Source organism: Danio rerio, chromosome 11, assembly GCF_052040795.2.
Source record: "Danio rerio strain M-AB ecotype USA chromosome 11, GRCz13ab, whole genome shotgun sequence".
In the NCBI taxonomy this organism is placed as follows: domain Eukaryota; kingdom Metazoa; phylum Chordata; class Actinopteri; order Cypriniformes; family Danionidae; genus Danio; species Danio rerio.
The window spans coordinates 31,736,618-31,754,090 of record NC_141031.1 but is presented as its reverse complement, the minus strand read 5'-3'; the positions used below and the strand labels follow the sequence as shown (position 1 = coordinate 31,754,090).

Sequence of the window (17,473 nt, the reverse complement as noted above, 5' to 3'; positions counted from 1 at the left end):
TATCATCATGAACAGCTGGGTGCTTTTAACGTGTAAGTTAGAAGGCAAAATGTAAAGAAGGCAATCTAATTGACGTGGCCACAATTTAGGAATTTGTTCACAATTTATTAATACTCTTTTTGTTTTTTCATAAATTCTCCCTTTGTTTTTTCATAAATCATGGACAAATAATTAATTTATGTTAGTAACTTAACGTTAATTTTAAATGGAGCAAATATGATCCAAGGTATGAAATTACAAACGTGACTCAAATTTATCTTTACATAGGAACAAAGATCAAAGATGTTTACGATATCTACTCACATGAGGCTTAGTAGATATAAAGATTAAAATTTTATTTTACTAAGTTATATTGTGTGAGAATGTGATTTACCTGCTTTTTCTTCACCTTTGTCTTCAGCCTCGAGTAAAAGAAAATGGCGGACACAGAGTGTTGGTCTAGCGTTAAGTGTTAAAAGGTCTGGCTTTTTTACGCCGCTTTGGGTGAAATGTGAAAATACACTTTAATTTTACACAGACACTGTCTTACAAATAACAATAGCAGTGTTATTTTATTATCATGTAGTGTTTAAAAAATGTCAACACTGGTAATTGTACACCGACCCTACAAATTTTACACCAGTGATTTTGCTGTGTTTGAAACTTAAGTGGAGATTTATCCTTGCCTAAGAGTATAAATTAAGGATGAGATGAATCCCTTATTACACATCTCTTATTACCATTTGGTGTAGACATGTCATGGTCAGAAGCAGCTTTTTAGAAAACAATTAATTAAACAGTGTGCATGCATGTGCTCAAACTCAAACAGACACTTGAGATCGGTTCATGGGATCAGCCAGATTAGCAAGTACTGATAAACTCATGAAATTATCGGCCGTTACGATCTCCGGCTGATTGATCAGAGCATCCCTATGAACAGAACTCTGGCGAGTCTAACAGTCTTCAAGTACAGACATTGAACAGTCAAATGTGAAATAAGATGGTCATCATTGTATAAATAATAATAATAATAATAATAATACACATATTAAATAATATCATTATATTTTAATCTTTAATAAATAATCTAATCCTGCGATGTGACTAAAGCAGATATGCATATTGTGATATCGATGCTTAAATGGTATATTGTTCAGCCCTGCTTTACTTATGGGGAATTTATTTTATTTTATTTTACTACATTAAAAAGCAAAAACTTTTTTATTGTTTTTTGTTATTTTAAATAGGAAAATAATTTCCACTCGCTCCAAGATGTGAAAGCTGTGTCAGATTCATGAACAAGCTGATTCTTTTCAGTTAATCTGTTAATTTGGTTTGCAAATCGCACTGAATGATTCATTTGAGAATTGGACTGATTTGTTTGCATCTGTTGATGAGTCACCAACTCACTGACACAAATGATCCAGTTACACCCGAATCTCCATTTAAGGATTCACTGAATTTGTATGAGTAAGAACAAAGAGATCACAAGCTGCTAATGGAAAATTAGCATTTATAATTGTAAATGAAAGTCATATTTGGGTCACGACTCTCAGTTGTTTGTTAACTAAATCTGCAGTTGAGCTCTTTAAAGGAATAGTTCACTCAATAATGAAAGTTTATCATCGATTACTCAACCTTTATTAGGTTAACACAAAGGAAGTTTTTTTGAAGAAAGCTCAAAATGTGTAATGAATGACTTCCATAGTAAGAAAAAAAAAATACTATGGAAGTCAAGGGTTACAGGTTTTCAACATTTTTCAAATATTTATTTAACTGAAGAATGAAATTCATAAAGGATTGAAACAAAGATGAGTGAATGCTCACAGAATTTTCCTCTGTATGATGTGGACAATACTTCAGTACATTAATAAAAGCTAGACTTATTAGGTATTTTTAAGTTAAATTTAAAAAGGGTCACATCAACCACATCAACTGGTTCATGGATGAGATCTAATTCAAAATGGTTTATAGACCTTAATTTTGGTGATTTTGTGGTGTTTGTGCCCTTTTGAGCTTAAAAGCTATTTTCCATGTGTGTTGTAAGAAAAATCAAAATGTAACACCATGCATATTAAATATATATATATATATATATATATATATATATATATATATATATATATATATATATATATATATATATATATATATATATAATAAAAATTAACCATTGGGTTGAGTAACTGAAATCTCAGATGAATATTGCCTTTAACATGACAGAGGAAAGTGAAGATGTGGGTTTTGGATCAATGAGGGAAATGACCGTTATTGTTCTGAAAGGTTACAGGGATCAATATACAGTGATTCAAATGTTAAAGGATGATAATGATTGTATTCCATGCAGTTTATATTTTGTCAAGGAATTTATTTTTGATATCCAGTGAATCTATCATCAGATTAGCAGCTAATGGAGTAAAAGGGGATGCCCTATTTTCTTTGCATTACTTTCACTAGTACAACCATTATCCGTGAGCTGTGTTGATCATTGCATTGTAGGGCTGTCCATTATGATGAAACATATCGTATGGGCAAAAAAAGTCTGTCATTTATATTATCTATTCTATGGTGTCACAAAATAAAAACTATGTTTTTTCATAAATATATATATGTATTTTTTCATGAATTTATACATATGATCTTTCTAATTCTAAAGTATATTGACTAAAATACTATTTTAATAAATATATCTGTTTAATATATTTTGTTCAAATGAACCCAAATAGAGAAATGAACAGAGAAAAATAAACAGACAATAAATAATATGGGGCTCACTTTGCGTACGGATATGCCCATTCATTTAATTTCATAACTGCCACTAATAGCTATGCAAAAGTGATTGCATGTAGTGGCAGTAATTATTGATAAAGAAAGTTATACAGAAATCAGATTATGTGCTCCATCGGTACGATAAGCTTAATAATATGTTGTAGTGTGTGCTGTGCCGCGGTTTTCAGATTTTATTATCGGTTGGGATTTTAAAACTTTTGTAATCTGAACCCAGCTTACGAAGTCTATAGTTAAAGCACCACTCAGTAATCAAAAACTGCAGGTGCATTCACTTCCGCCACGGGGACGGCAAGCATAGAGACAGAGGGAACATATTGAAGTGTTAACATCTTTATTACCTATATTCACTGAGAAATGGATAAAAATATTAATTTTCAGAATTGGGTGTACTCATTTATACTCCGCACAGGGTATGAATTAATTTGTGTTGTGATAAACTATTTTTGTTATATCGCCCAGCCCTATCACATTGCTGTTTTCAGTACTTTAAGGGGTGGTCCACTATGATATCATATTTTAAACTTTAGTTGATGTGTAATGTAGCTGTGTGAACATAAACAGCATCTCTTAATGTAAAATGCTCAAAGTTCAATGCAAAGGGAGACCTTGGTTTTTACAGAGTCAGCTTAGCAAGGCCAACAATGAACGAATTTTGGGAACTACAAAAAAATACTTTCGGGCCTTGTGAGATCATAAAGGTACTTTTACCGTGCACACAAACTGCGCAGCTAAGGGCCTTGGCCAGAGGCGCTGTAATGTTATAGCAGAGATAGAGCTAAAATGCGTCCGAACGCTGCTATTTCCACAGAGCTTCTCTGTTTTTGTATTTGGGCTTCCAAAGGACACGACACAAAGACAGAAGTGCTTACATTTCAATAATAATTATGCCTCTGAGAATTATAAAATACATAGCAAGCATGATTTGACAAAACACAGTTCCAGAATCTCTCCCAGTTCAGTGCTGGATTCGGCTAAAATCTCCTCAAAGATGGAGCAACTACAAGGAGACGCTGTGAACTCTGAGCCATGACCTGTAAGCGTTTTTAATTGTTAAAACTGATCATGACATGTACAGTGTCTAGCCTTAACGGTATGTTGTAGCAAAGATGTAAACAACGGGAAATGATGTTCGCCACCGCTAACGATTTAGCTACAAATCTCTATTTATCAAACTGCTGTAAACACACACACGCACACACACACACACACCCACACACCCACACACCCACACACACACACACACACACACACACACACACACACACACACACACACACACACATCACTTCACCGGCATGTGCAGCCTCTCTCTCAATGTGTGTGCGCGACTTTTCTCTATAGGCAGCTTTTCCATAAGTTTTACATCTCAGATAATGAAGTCGCAAACAATATGTGAACAACTCATGCTACTTATACAGGCATATTCCAGATATTTGTGAAAGACGTTGTGTAATGCATTAAGTTAAAAAAAAAAAAAAAAACAGGACAGCTCTCCTAACTCTTGTGTAGAAGCAAAAAATCAAGGCTCACACAGGTCGCATCCCACATCTAGTGCTTTATTCTTCTGTCAGCAGCGTCACTACAGAAAATAACTTAAAGAAAGATAAAGATAAAGAAAAATAAACATTGCTCCTGAGCACATTCGGTTCTCGTGTCACAGATAGTTCACAGTCTACACATAAACACACACACAATGGCACACACACACTCTCTTAAAGGAGCCGCACCACATTTTCACTCATTACAGACACTTGTCAGATGTTATGTCAGATGTTATTTTAGAGAGCGGGCATGATGTTGACTGTGTTTACACAAGACGCGCCTGCTTGTACGGGTGTGACGTAGAGCCTACCCGCGAATCGCAGCACATTATGACACAAGACCAATCAGAGTCACTTGAGGGCGGGCCTTTCAGAGGAACTAGGAAATACGTCAGTCATATTCATGTTAGCTGAGTAGCTGTGTATAATCAAAGTGAGATTTATGAAAAAATAACATGATTCCCTTTAAGTGAAACATGAGCACACATTGCTTTGCATCTTTTTAACACCTCCTAGCCTGAAAATTACATTCTGGACCACCCATTTAAAAATAAAAACGGATGAAAAGAAATTGACCATTTTATGCTTCACCTTTTTATTATAAAGGAAAAAAGATAACAGATCATTTCTCAACACCGTTTTTAACAGAAGCAGACTTCCAGTTGACTTTGTTGCCTAAATTAATGAGGCTTGTAATTAACTGAACTGAAGCTGTGCTCTGTTAATAGATAACTTTGGCCCTCTTTATTTGCCTCAGATTAATAACTGAATTTGATCTGATGTGTCTTAGACCTCGTGTTTTTCCTCTTGTAGGTCATTGCTTCATGGGACGCTAGTCATGTCACCCTCAATAGAAAAACAACCACACAAGGACATCAAAACATGCAAAACACAAGGAGGCCCATAAATCCTGCTGAAAGCTGGGAACATTACCATTCTCCTCGACCGCTCTTGCTCGAATGTTGCAGGAATCCAGTAAGTATGCAAATTTAAAGGTTTAATAATTCACCAAAAATGAAAACGGTCATAATTTACTCTCCCTCGTGTCGTTTCAGACACATAAAACTTTAGCAAAAGCGGATCAGCAATTAGTGTCAACACATCACACATACATTGCGGCTCACCTATTAACGTGTCGGAATCTGCATGGAAATTATGATATTTAGTGAATCAAGACCTGTTCCTATGGTAACTCATTAGCTCTTTGTGTTTATATATAGGCCTTGTGTTTCCTTTGTAACTTTGTCAGATTCAGATTGTGCTGAGCCGCTGTTTGGTTGCTTTGTTTCACCATGGCTGGTTCGTGTGTTTGTTGTGATCCTCTTAATAAATTTCCTGCAATTAGACGTTCGCCACAGCCAGCCTTCTGCAAATTTCAGCAAATGCTACGCACACAAAGAAGTCACATCGATTCATAATATTAAAATAAATTAAAAGGTAAAACGGAGAGTAAAAAGGTCACAATAGTGTTGTTTTCTGTACAAGGGAAGGTGGTAGTTGAGCCAATGCTAATAAGGTTTCTGTTTTGTCTTGGATATGAAATTCGTGCCTTACCTGCTGTGGATATATTCTTAGTCTGAATTTTTATTTTTATTTTTAAATTGGTGCTGGAATTGGCTCTTAACACTTGATGAATGCTTTAAAATTTGATAAAGATAGTCAGAAATTGAACATCATTTATTCAAGTAAAACCTTTGTTATGACAAAAAGTTAATAAATAAAATTAAAATAAAGTTCAAATAATACATTTGCATAAACATTTATGTAATCTATTCAAACGTGTGTGTGTGTGTGCGTGTGCGTGTGTGTGTGTGTGTGCGTGTGTGTGTGTATATAAATAAATAAATAAATAAATAAATATATATATATATATATATATATATATATATATATATATATATATTTATATATATATATATATATATATATATATATATATATATGTGTGTGTGTGTGTGTGTGTGTGTGTGTGTGTGTGTGTGTGTGTGTGTGTGTGTGTGTGTGTGTGTGTGTGTGTGTGTGTGTGTAACTGCATTCCTTTCTGTTAAGTGACAAGAGTTTTATCTAAGCAATGCAGACCTTTCTGTCCTAATTAAAAATAAAAAAATTAAGGTATGATCATATTTTATTTTGATAAAATAAGCATAATCTACAGGCCTTTGCCTTTCATATTACCCACTTCTGATGCCAATCAATCAACTAGAGGTCAAGTTATTATTTGTTGTTCCTAAAACTTAAGGTAACAAGACTTTTGTCAGGTAGTGTTCTGTGCACACACACACACAAACAAGCACACACACATATATAAACTTTTACAAATATTGTTGTGATATTTTGTTGTTATTTTGAGTAAAAGATTTCATTTAAATAAATGAATAAATAATTAATTGTTGTTATTATTATTATTATTATTATTATTATTATTATTATTTCTACTATTATTATTAATAATAATTGTAGATCCTTTTATAAAAAGTACTTTATGATTTCTGGTTTATTTAACCATTGTATGTAAATGACATTAACATTAACATTGACTTTGTTTCATTTTGTGTCTAAACAAGCAACATTGTATCAATGAATAATTACAAGCACACACATGCTCATTTTTCATAATCAAGGGGTCTGAGAGGAAGCCTCAAATTCTTTCATAACGCCTCTCTGAACGTCCTGTGCACATTCATGTTCAAGTTGTAAATCTAAAATAAAACCTAAAGCAACGTGTGCACAGCCTTAATAGCGAATTGTGATTTAATTTCTCACCTCTACAGAGCTAAAAACCATTTGACAGGCTCAAGAAGCTTTTCTAAGCTGCACTGCATTCTGATTGATAGTAAAATTCTGAGCACTTGACAATTAATCTTTCAAAGAGAGAGTCATTAATAATGCATAGCGTAATTCCCACGAGTACAGAGAGCAATAAGACATAACCGCTTTTTAAGTGAGAGGGGAGATGTGGAGCGGCGGCTGGATTTCAGGTTCATCATTCAAACAAGATATGGCCAACATCTGGTTTGGTGACCATAAACAAGATTGTTTCATTTGCAAAAGCATTGCCTTTGCAGCTGCTATACAAATGCCATTAATGCAGAGTGCCGTTTTAGAGGTTGTCGCACAGTTTAGACATAAATAGAATCATATCTCACATTTTCACAGTTAGATACACACACTAAAAAAGATGTTGTTGCTGTTTATTCAAACTATTTATTTAAAATGAGCTGAAACAACACAATTCTTGAGTTTTTTGGTGGGGACAACTTAATTGTTTTATGCTCATTCCACTTCAGTTTGTAAAAATGTTAACACTTCAAATAATTATTTACATTTACATTTAGTCATTTAGCAGACGCTTTTATCCAAAGCGACTTGCAAATGAGGACAAGGAAGCAATTTACACAACTATAAGAGCAACAATGAATAAGTGCTATAGGCAAGTTTCAGGTCTGTAAAGTCTAAGAAGGAAAGTATTAGTAGTATTAGTATTTTATTTAATTTTTTTTGGGTACAGTTAGTGTGATATCCAGAGAGGCAATTGCAGATAAGGAAGTCAAGTGGAGACTAAATAGTTGAGTTTTTAGTTGTTTCTTGAAAATAGCGAGTGACTCTGCTGTTCTGATGCAGTTAGGGAGTTCATTCCACCAACTGGGCAGATTGAGCGTGAGCGTTCGCGAAAGTGATTTCTTCCCTCTTTGGGATGGAATCACGAGGCGACGTTCATTCACAGAACGCAAGTTTCTGGAGGGCACATAGATCTGCAGAAGTGAGAGCAGATAAGAAGGAGCAAGGCCAGAAGTCACTTTGTAGGCAAACATCAGAGCTTTGAATTTGATGCGAGCAGCAACTGGCAGCCAGTGCAAACGGACTAGCAGCGGAGTGACATGTGCTCGTTTAGGTTCATTGAAGACCACTCGGGCTGCTGCGTTCTGGAGCAGCTGAAGAGGCTTGATAGAGTTAGCTGGAAGCCCAGCTAGTAGAGAGTTGCAGTAATCCAGTTTGGAGAGAACAAGAGCTTGAACAAGGAGTTGAGCTGCATGTTCAGATAAGAAGGGTTGGATCTTTCTGATGTTATAGAGTGTGAATCTGCACGATCGAGCAGTTCTAGAAATGTGGTCAGAGAAGTTTAGTTGGTCATCAATCGTTACTCCAAGGCTTTTCACCATTTTGGATGCAGTAATGGTTGCCCCATCCATCTGGATTGAAAAGTTATGGTGTAGAGTCGGGTTGGCAGAAACTACAAGCATTTCCGTTTTTGGTCCATTAATTCATGTTTGTTAATGTATTTACTAACATGAACAAACTATTAGTAATAATGTCACGATCACTAGTTATGTAGCCAGTGCAGATTGCTGGAGAACTACACATCTGCCACTATATGAAATACAACTCCCGGAAGTCTTTGCACTCACACACCAGTTCCTGATTCCGCCTGATTACACTCGCAGCTGAAAACTCATGAACTGATTACTATAAAGAAACCTCAATCACACACACTCTTTGCTGAGTCTTGCCAACTGTAAGTGTGCATTACAAAGCCGTTTCCTTGTCTTGCCTAGTCCTGCTGTAGTTGTCTATTTGTGAAAGTTGTTTTGCTGCCTGTCCTGATCATTCACCTGATATTTTGACCATGCTCATGGATTACCTTTATGCTCCTCTTTGCACCTGTCATGACCTTTGCCTGCCTGACAATTGTCTTAAATAAACTGCATTTTGGATTGCTTTTGCAACCCCACTCATTACAAACACTTTTTTTTTTGCTGTTTTTTATTCACAAATCCCCCAGAGGCCACTGTGTAAGCTTTTTGAGATCTCAGATTTCTTTCTCGAGTGCCATTCATGCGTGCTGTTCTTGCATAAACCCACCAGAAACCGTTGTCGACTTAACCCAACCAACAATATAAAAAAGTAATCCAGGAAAAGAAAAGCCATTGTTTACCACATTTTCAGAGTTTACCACATTCTCACCCTCTTATTTACTTGTTTATTTAAATTTTTGGCTTCTGTTTTTTACTTACCCGCTTTCTATAACTGTTCTTCACCAGACTCGAACCTTGTCGCCTGGTCAACTTCTCTCTGCCTCTCAAATCCGCTGACGTACATGGTGAGCCACTGGACAAACTGAAAACAGCAGGAGAGCTGTCCACACGGAGGTAAGCGGTCAGCTGGTTAGCGTAAAAAGAAACGGCATCATACCCCCCTGTAGCATTTGTTTTAAAGATGAAATGCAGAAATACTTCTGTTTACATAATTTGCGATCTACAAAAAAGTATAGGTCTATGTTTTCAGAATGAGTCTATGTTGGTATACACATAATTACATTTGTTAATGTTGAACTATGATTAATAAATGCTTGACAAGACTATTGGTACTCGGTAAATGTTAATAAATACATTAACTAACATTGACTATGGACCATTATTATAAAGTCCTACCATAACAGATAATAAATTGACTCAATTCCTTCACGTTTTCCAAAGACAAATTGATTGTGTAATACCCAGCATTTTTTACAGTGTACACTCAAAAAATGTTTGCTGTTTGTTCAAACTACTTAGAATCAGCAGGAACAAAACAATTCTTGAGTTTTTTAGGAGGACCGCTTAATTGTTTTATGTTCAATCCACTTAAAATTGCAAAAACGAATATGTCAAATAATTCTCTCATTTTGTCTCAACACATATTGATTGTATGGAAAACAGCATTTTTTTTTTACAGTTTACATATATAAATCATCAGGTGGATTTATTATTTAATGTTTGGGTATGCATTTAGTGAAGTGTTTTCTTGAGTGTTCTTTAGATAATAGATCCTCTATTTTTCATTTGTACACAAGTGGGAAAACAGAACAGATAAATCTGCTGGCGTAGATGCCAAATTTGCATATTGGAGTTGTAACTTATCAGAATTGTGAAATAGGCTTATATAGCAGGGTTGTCAAAGAAAGAGCCTGCAGGCTGAATAAAATGAGATGATTCAAGGGAGAAATAAATAAATTATACATTTATGTTTAATACTTTGGCATATTATTTATAATATTTATTTATATATTTAGCCACAACAAGATGAAAAAACTTTGTTTGTTGTGCTGCATCTTATAGCTTGAATTTTAATGTGAACATGAATTTGGCACAAATAATCTGACAAACACACAGTGAAAAGTTTAACAATTCAACTTTAAGTGATTCTTTTTTTTTCACATTAATATTGATTTAGTGATGAAGTTTGACTGAACAGCTATTAATTCCAATTAGTTTGTTAGCTAGTTTATTTTAGTGCTGTCAAATGATTTTAATATATGTTGTACTTTATGGGCTGCAATTAAAGCACACATGAAATCAAACTGACCACACGATTATGTAAGCTTACACTGCTAGTTTTGTTGTCAAAAATCTCTGCATGTTATTAAGAAAAATATTCTGATCTTAAATTCTCAGATTACATCTGCCTGAGGTTTTGAGAGTGGTTAAGATACTATACCACACCCCTCCAACTGTCAGTTTTGACAGAGCTATGACAACAAACAGAAACGGTAAGGAAGAGGTGTCACTCCTGAAACCATTTTCCTGATGTTTCTAAATGAAATGCCTACTTTACTTCATCCTATCAGCTCCCAGTAGAAAAACAAATCAGCCACACTCGTTGTTTCCTCGTTTCTTCACAATATGGTAAAAAAAATAAAAAAAATAAAATAATTGTAGTTTCCAGTTCAGTGTACTTTAATGTTCAGCTTCAGATGGTTTCATTTAAGCATTTTCTTGAGTTTTAACATTATATTTAAATAATATGCATATGATTAATGATTTCTAATTACCAGTGTTATTTTAATGCCTAAATATTTGTGTATTATACATTCTTATTGTTGTAAGAAATCACTTTGAAGAATGTTTATGCTGCACTTTCATATGCAAAGTAAATAAGCAATTTGTAAGCTCCAAACCAGAAAAATGTAATAAATCATGTTGAAAGCACCTCAGAAATGGTCCATAATCATTAACATTTTTAGTGTTATTTGGCCCACCTTGTGCATATGTTCAACGTCAGATTTAAAAAAAAAAATGTTGACCAAACACATTGAGCTACAAAAATGTAATTAAATTGTACTATAAAAAATGGCCAAAATCATTAAATATTATAATTTTTAATGTTGCCAATTTGCCCCAAAACAGATCTTTAATTAGGCATGCTATTAGTCATACATTTGAATTATTTATTTATTTGTTTAGGGCTGCACTTTGCAATAATTTTGAACTTTAAATTGTTTATTAAAGCTACATGTTTAGACGATGCTAAATATTGTCATTTAATTCTAACAATTTTGAATTACCAGTCTAATATCTAATCTTTGTATCCCCAAATAAACATCATTGTCCATCGTTTTTGGGGAATGTCGGCACTGCTCTTTCTCATGCAATGAAAGTAAATAGTGAAAGGGAGTAGTGTAAATAAATGACTGTAAAAAAAAACATTGGAAAAAAAATGGCCAAAATCATTAAATCTGATTTAATTGTTTAGTTAAAAAAACCTTAATTGATATTAGGAAATCGTCAGATTAATTACTTGGTTTATTTATTTTGGGCTGCACTTTGTATAAAATATATTTTATATATTGTATAATATTGTATACATATTATATATATATATATATATATATATATATATATATATATATATATATATATATATATATATAGAGTGTGCATTTATGGATGGATGGATAGATGGATAAATGGATGTACGGATGGATCTCACAGAAACGGCACAGAAGAATAAAGGTCCAGGCCGCACCAAACACATAGTGTTACATTCACAATGATGTATCACTGACATGACACAGACCATTGCTTTAGAATCAGATGTGCTGTTAAATTGCCTATTTGTGACGCCATGCATGCATGTAACCCCAATAGAGATAAACTGTCGCAAAGCTTTCTACATATCTTTTATTCCAAGTCACCCAAGGCCGTTTTTTTATTCAGATCAGTTATGTGGCCTCCATTACTTATGCCTGTTTTGTGTTTGATAAAAACAATGAGATGTGCATATTAAAAATCAACAAAATTCAGAGTCCATTGTCCTAGTGCTAATGCATGCTACAGTACCTTGAATGTGAATTATATATCGAAAATATTTCACAAAATCTTACCTTTATGTTGCTTGAGATGAAGGGTGTTTTTAAAAAAGCTTGTTTTGCAAGTTTTAGTGTTTGCGTCAGTCATATTGAAACCTGAATAATAGATCTCAAAACACAAATTCCTCTAAAATATTAAGTGAAAAAGCACACATACTGTAACATGGCTTCTCATAAATGTCCTCTCAATAGATACTAAATCTTTAGAAGATTCATTACGTTCATAAATTGAGTTTTATGAATGCAGGAAAATAATTGCTTAACATTTTAATCGCTTACTAAATCATGGCATGGTCTCACAGTGGGCATGTTCCCTCCAGTCAGAGGTATTAAACCCTTTTCCCCTTTAATTAGAAGTGAGTTTTTAATTTAAAAAGAAAGAAAAAAAAACTTTTCAAAGAAAAATGAAGTCATCACACAAAAGCAATTCTGATACATTTGCTGCAGTGTACCGTAATCTTGCATGGTCAGGATAATGTGTTTCAGAACTAATTAAATCAAACACCCTCCTGAAATACTGATGTGTTTCCGGCTGTCTAACTTGCCAGCACTTCAGGTTGAGAGCCAAAGACCAAGCTGTGCCGTTACATCATGTTTTGCATTAATTGACTGTCTTGTCTGACTTCCTGTCTTCTATCAGAAAACAAGAAGTTGTTCATTATTTACAAAATATGTTTATTATATGACACTTTTGGTATTGCTATTATATAAAGTAGTCCACTTTAACAGATTTTTTATTAATCATATATGCAATTTTTTTTTGTATGACTTTCTTTTTTCACATATAGCTGAAAGGAGATGTTTTTAAGAATGTTCACACTGCTGTCTCTCATACAATAAAACATAAATGCTTCATTAAAAAAAAAAAAAAAAGAAAAAAATATATACAATTTGTGTGCTAAGTCCAAGTCTGGCTTAGCTCTTAAAGTATTGCAATTTAACTTTTCCACATAATTTATATTTAAAAAATATATAATTTTTGTCCCTTTTGTCTTTTTCATATATTTAATTTAAATGATGTTATAATTTGTGATATAATTTATCATCAATGAACAGTTTATCATTCATCACTTTGTTACAACCTCTTTGATGTTAGTCTGCACTCTCAGAAATAAAGATCCGCAAGCTGTCACCGGGGTGGTAGCTTTTCAAAAAATGTATACCTAAAAGCTCCATATTAATACCCACAGGGTACATGCTAGTATCTAAAAATACAAAAGTGTTCCTTTTAAAATTTGTAGTTACTAATATATACTTTTAAGGTACCATTATGGGTCCTTCATGTACAAATGTGTGCCTTTTGAAAAGGCACCACCCCAGTGACAGCCTGCTTAGGTACCTTTATTTCTGAGAGTGTAGTCTTAAAGGGATAACAATTAACGTGTGCCAATTTTACCATGTGATGGTGATAGCAAAAGACATAAGCTGCATCTCAAATGACACACTATGCACTCATGCACTATGTACTTATGCACTTACACACTCAACAGCATAGTACATGTATGTAGTGTCGTCCCAAATGGCACACTAATGTTTTTTTTTACTAAGCGGAAATTTAAAGTATTTCCATATTAGTTTCCCTAATGACGATGGTTGGTTACCAAATCAGTAAAATAAATAACCCAACTATCAAATAATACCTGCCATGAGTATAACCGCATTCACCATCAGGAGGCGCTATAATCACTCTTGTAAAAGAATTTTGCTTTCACAATCCAAAATAAATAAAGTTATCCTACATGGGTGCCCGATGGCTCCGCCCTTTCCACTATGTGAGCAAAACTGCGGTAGTTGAGTGCGTAAAGTGTCCATAATTACAGACTTCATTTTACCGGCTGAATGAGTGCATCATCCGGGAAATTAAAGTGCATGCATTATTTTTTAAGTTTTCAGTGTGAATGCACTACTTTCACCATTTATACTACAAAATGGCATAGAATAGTGCATAAGTATGCGATTTGGGACACAGCTATACTGTAGACTATTGGTCCCCAACCTTTTTATCACCACGGACCAGCCAACGCTTTGGTTCGTAGGTCGCTAAGCAACCATCAATTATTTTCTCAGAGAATGACAAGCTGACAAAACATTGCTGTGACTCTGATACAGGTTTTATTCATGGAGAAAATTACAAAGTGCTGCAGTGTTTGGGTGTTCTGTGTTTGTCTGAGATAATTAGTCTACCGAATATGTTTCACACAAGCTGAAGCTTAACGGTCAGTTCTTGTCACATGACTTGCGATGTGCTCGCGGCATTCATTCAACTGAGTGCTCAGCGCCGCGACATGGCGCGCACATGACAGTTAAAAAGTCGCACAACGGACTCGCACATTTGCATGATATTTAAAATTAATCTATTCAGCTGGCGCTCTGTGGCGTGGTAGAAGTATGAACAGTGTCCTAAGTCATGGCAGGGCGCTGCGGACAGCCGCCAACTTGCGGCGCCGCTGTGTGTACCCTGATAGTGTGTAGCCTCAAATGCATGGCGCTGTGTGACGCAGCGCGTCGCCGTGCAGCACTTCTGGTGTGTGACCCCCTTTAAGCACCACGCACCGTATTCTTACCTATTCAGTTTTTGTATAAATAAAAACAAAGGATGGTGTTCACCATTTACCTGGTGTCTCTAACAACAAGTTACCTATGTGTTTGCAAGATGGAAGTCGTGTGACATCTTCCCTATTCATCTTAACTCTCTAAGAAGGTAGTGAACTTAATGAGGGGTATCTCAGTATGATGTTGGAAAGAGCTGCAACAAAAAGTAACAATCAAATTAAACGAAATATTTTAAAAAATGTACAAAAGTACAGAAGTCTCAAAATGGACAAAAGAGTGAAAAAAAGAAGGTATCATGTTGACACTGTGGGTAGCTCGTTCGCCTTACAGCAAGAAGGTTGCTGGTTTGAGCCTCGGCTGGGTCAGTAGGCATTTCTATGTGGAGCTTGCATGTTCTCCCTGTGTTCGCGTTTGTTTCCTTATGTGTGCTCCAGTTATCCCAACAAGTCAAAAGACTTAGCATGACAATTGGGTAAGCTAAATTCCCTAGTGTACTGTATGTGTTTCCCAGTGATGGGTTGCAGCTGTAAGGGCATTCACTGTGTAAAACTGGATAAGTTGGCAGTTTATTCTGTTGTGGTGACCCCATATTAATAAAGAGACTACGCTGAAAAGAAAATGAATAAATGAATGAATGAGATTAAAGAAAAGTGTGCTTCTCTCTGCTCTTCCTGGTGTCATTATTAGTTTTCTGTTATTTAATAATTATTATATTAGTGTGAATAGGCCATTAAAAATAACTAACCAACTAAATAATAATAATAAATAAATAAATAAATAAATAAATAATCACACAAGTTTTTAATCACTTAAAATTTGCACTTGTCACCCTTCAGCTTCATTGTATAAAAAAACGATCTTTGCTTTCTAAAAAAAGAATGCTGAATGTGTTTCAAAACAGCATGGGGCCGAATAAATAAAGACAGAACTTTCATTTCTTTGTGGGGTGACATATCCCTTCAGCCGATGGCGAACAGCTGGAGGTTACAGGCTACCCGAGGACATCAACTGCAGGCTCTCACTATTAATGTCTAAGTGGTGGCAGTTGTACGAGAGATCGATCAACAGCATCTCTCTGTGAAGTGCCTCTGCCATACATTTTTATAAGTGCGTAATTGATTATACAGCTCCACATCACATCCCTTCGGCTGCACCTTCCAGCTCTTTGCTTTCCATCCCTGTCCAAATTTTCCACAACTGGCGCTAAGAAGGTTAGCATGAACCTAATTTTTTTCATCTTGACCCCTGAAGGACTTTGCCTAATTAGTTCTAAAGAAAAGCACTATTAATCTTTCTTAGTGGGTGTGAGGTCCAGCTCTTTCCAGAGGACTTCGAGAGAAGCCAAAGAACCATTTCCCACTTGGTCCGTGGTTCGATATTAAAGTCTTGGCGCCTTTCCCTATATCTTGTGTTTTTTTTGTTTTGTTTTGTTTTTTTTTGGTGTGTTTGTGTGTGCAATTTTGAATTAGAAAATCTATTTGGTTTTATTTTATTCATTTATTTATTTATTTTTACTGTGATAACAAGCAAATTCAGTTTGATTGGTAATAAAACTGTGCTGGATGCCAACTGCAATTTTGCAACTGCAGCCCACACAGGCCATCTGATGTTGCTTTCAAGGTATTTATGTATTTCCTTGCGCTGTCTCGCTTTGATGGGGAGAAACATATATCAAATGGCCAAATAAATCTTATGTGTTATATTTTTAATTAAAATACAGACATCTCTTATCAAATATATTGTTTTTTTCTTTACTAGACTAATATTAGTCAACTGAATAGTGGCACTATGGCTATTAGGCCAGGTAAGTTTTAGTTTACATTTTAAATTTGTTTCTCACATTTATATTTAGTCAACTGAATAGTGGTGCTATGGCTATTAGGCCAGGTTTACACAGGTAAGTTTTAATTTACATTTAAAATGTTACTCACATATACACATATGAAAAAAAAGAAAGAAACCAGTGGTTTAATTTCTTTCAGTTTACAATTTATGGTTACTAAACGTGTTTGAGTAAAAAAAAAAACTATATGTATATATGTATTTGTTCTGGAATCTGATTGGCTGATAGCATGCAATATCAGAACTCAGCCTCTTACCTCTTCTGTATTACTCCGCCCACATAGAGTGATGGCAGATCCATAAACTTACTACAGTTTGACAAATATTGCTGCTGTTGGACAACATAATGTACTTTTGAGGCTTCTTTAGGCAAGAATGTATTTGTTTAGATTGCAACTATGTAGTTTATTTATAAGGATAGTGTATATTTTAAATATTTATTATTTAGCCTGTCAATGTATGTATATATACATATACACTGCAAAAAATGCTTTTCTTACTTAGATTTTTTGTCTTTTTTCTAGTCCAAATATCTAAAAATTCCTAAATCAATAAGCATTTTCTAGACAAGCAAAACATATTGTCTTGTTTTGATAAATAATTTGCCAATATTAAGTGAGTTTTGCTTTAAAACAAGCAAAAT

General features: G+C 34.5%; 1 protein-coding gene across 17 annotated transcripts in view; it reads left to right on the top strand.

Annotated features, from left to right (window-relative positions):
- Positions 1-17,473, top strand: part of LOC147834839 (uncharacterized) — a 245,798-nt gene that overhangs the window by 183,876 nt on the left and 44,449 nt on the right. For 13 of the 17 annotated variants that reach the window (XR_015502689.1, XR_015502687.1, XR_015502688.1 and 10 more), the window contains 2 exons: positions 5,124-5,285; positions 9,350-9,457. Coding sequence is in view for 2 of the 17 variants with exons in the window: in XM_087273825.1 (XP_087129951.1) it covers positions 5,124-5,285; positions 9,350-9,400 (213 nt within the window). In the remaining 15 variants the exon portion in view is untranslated. Of the gene's footprint in view, positions 1-5,123; positions 5,286-9,349; positions 9,458-10,741; positions 11,275-17,473 lie in introns of those variants that run through there. The other 4 variants (XR_015502697.1, XM_087273824.1, XR_015502695.1 and 1 more) reach the window with 3 other exon arrangements.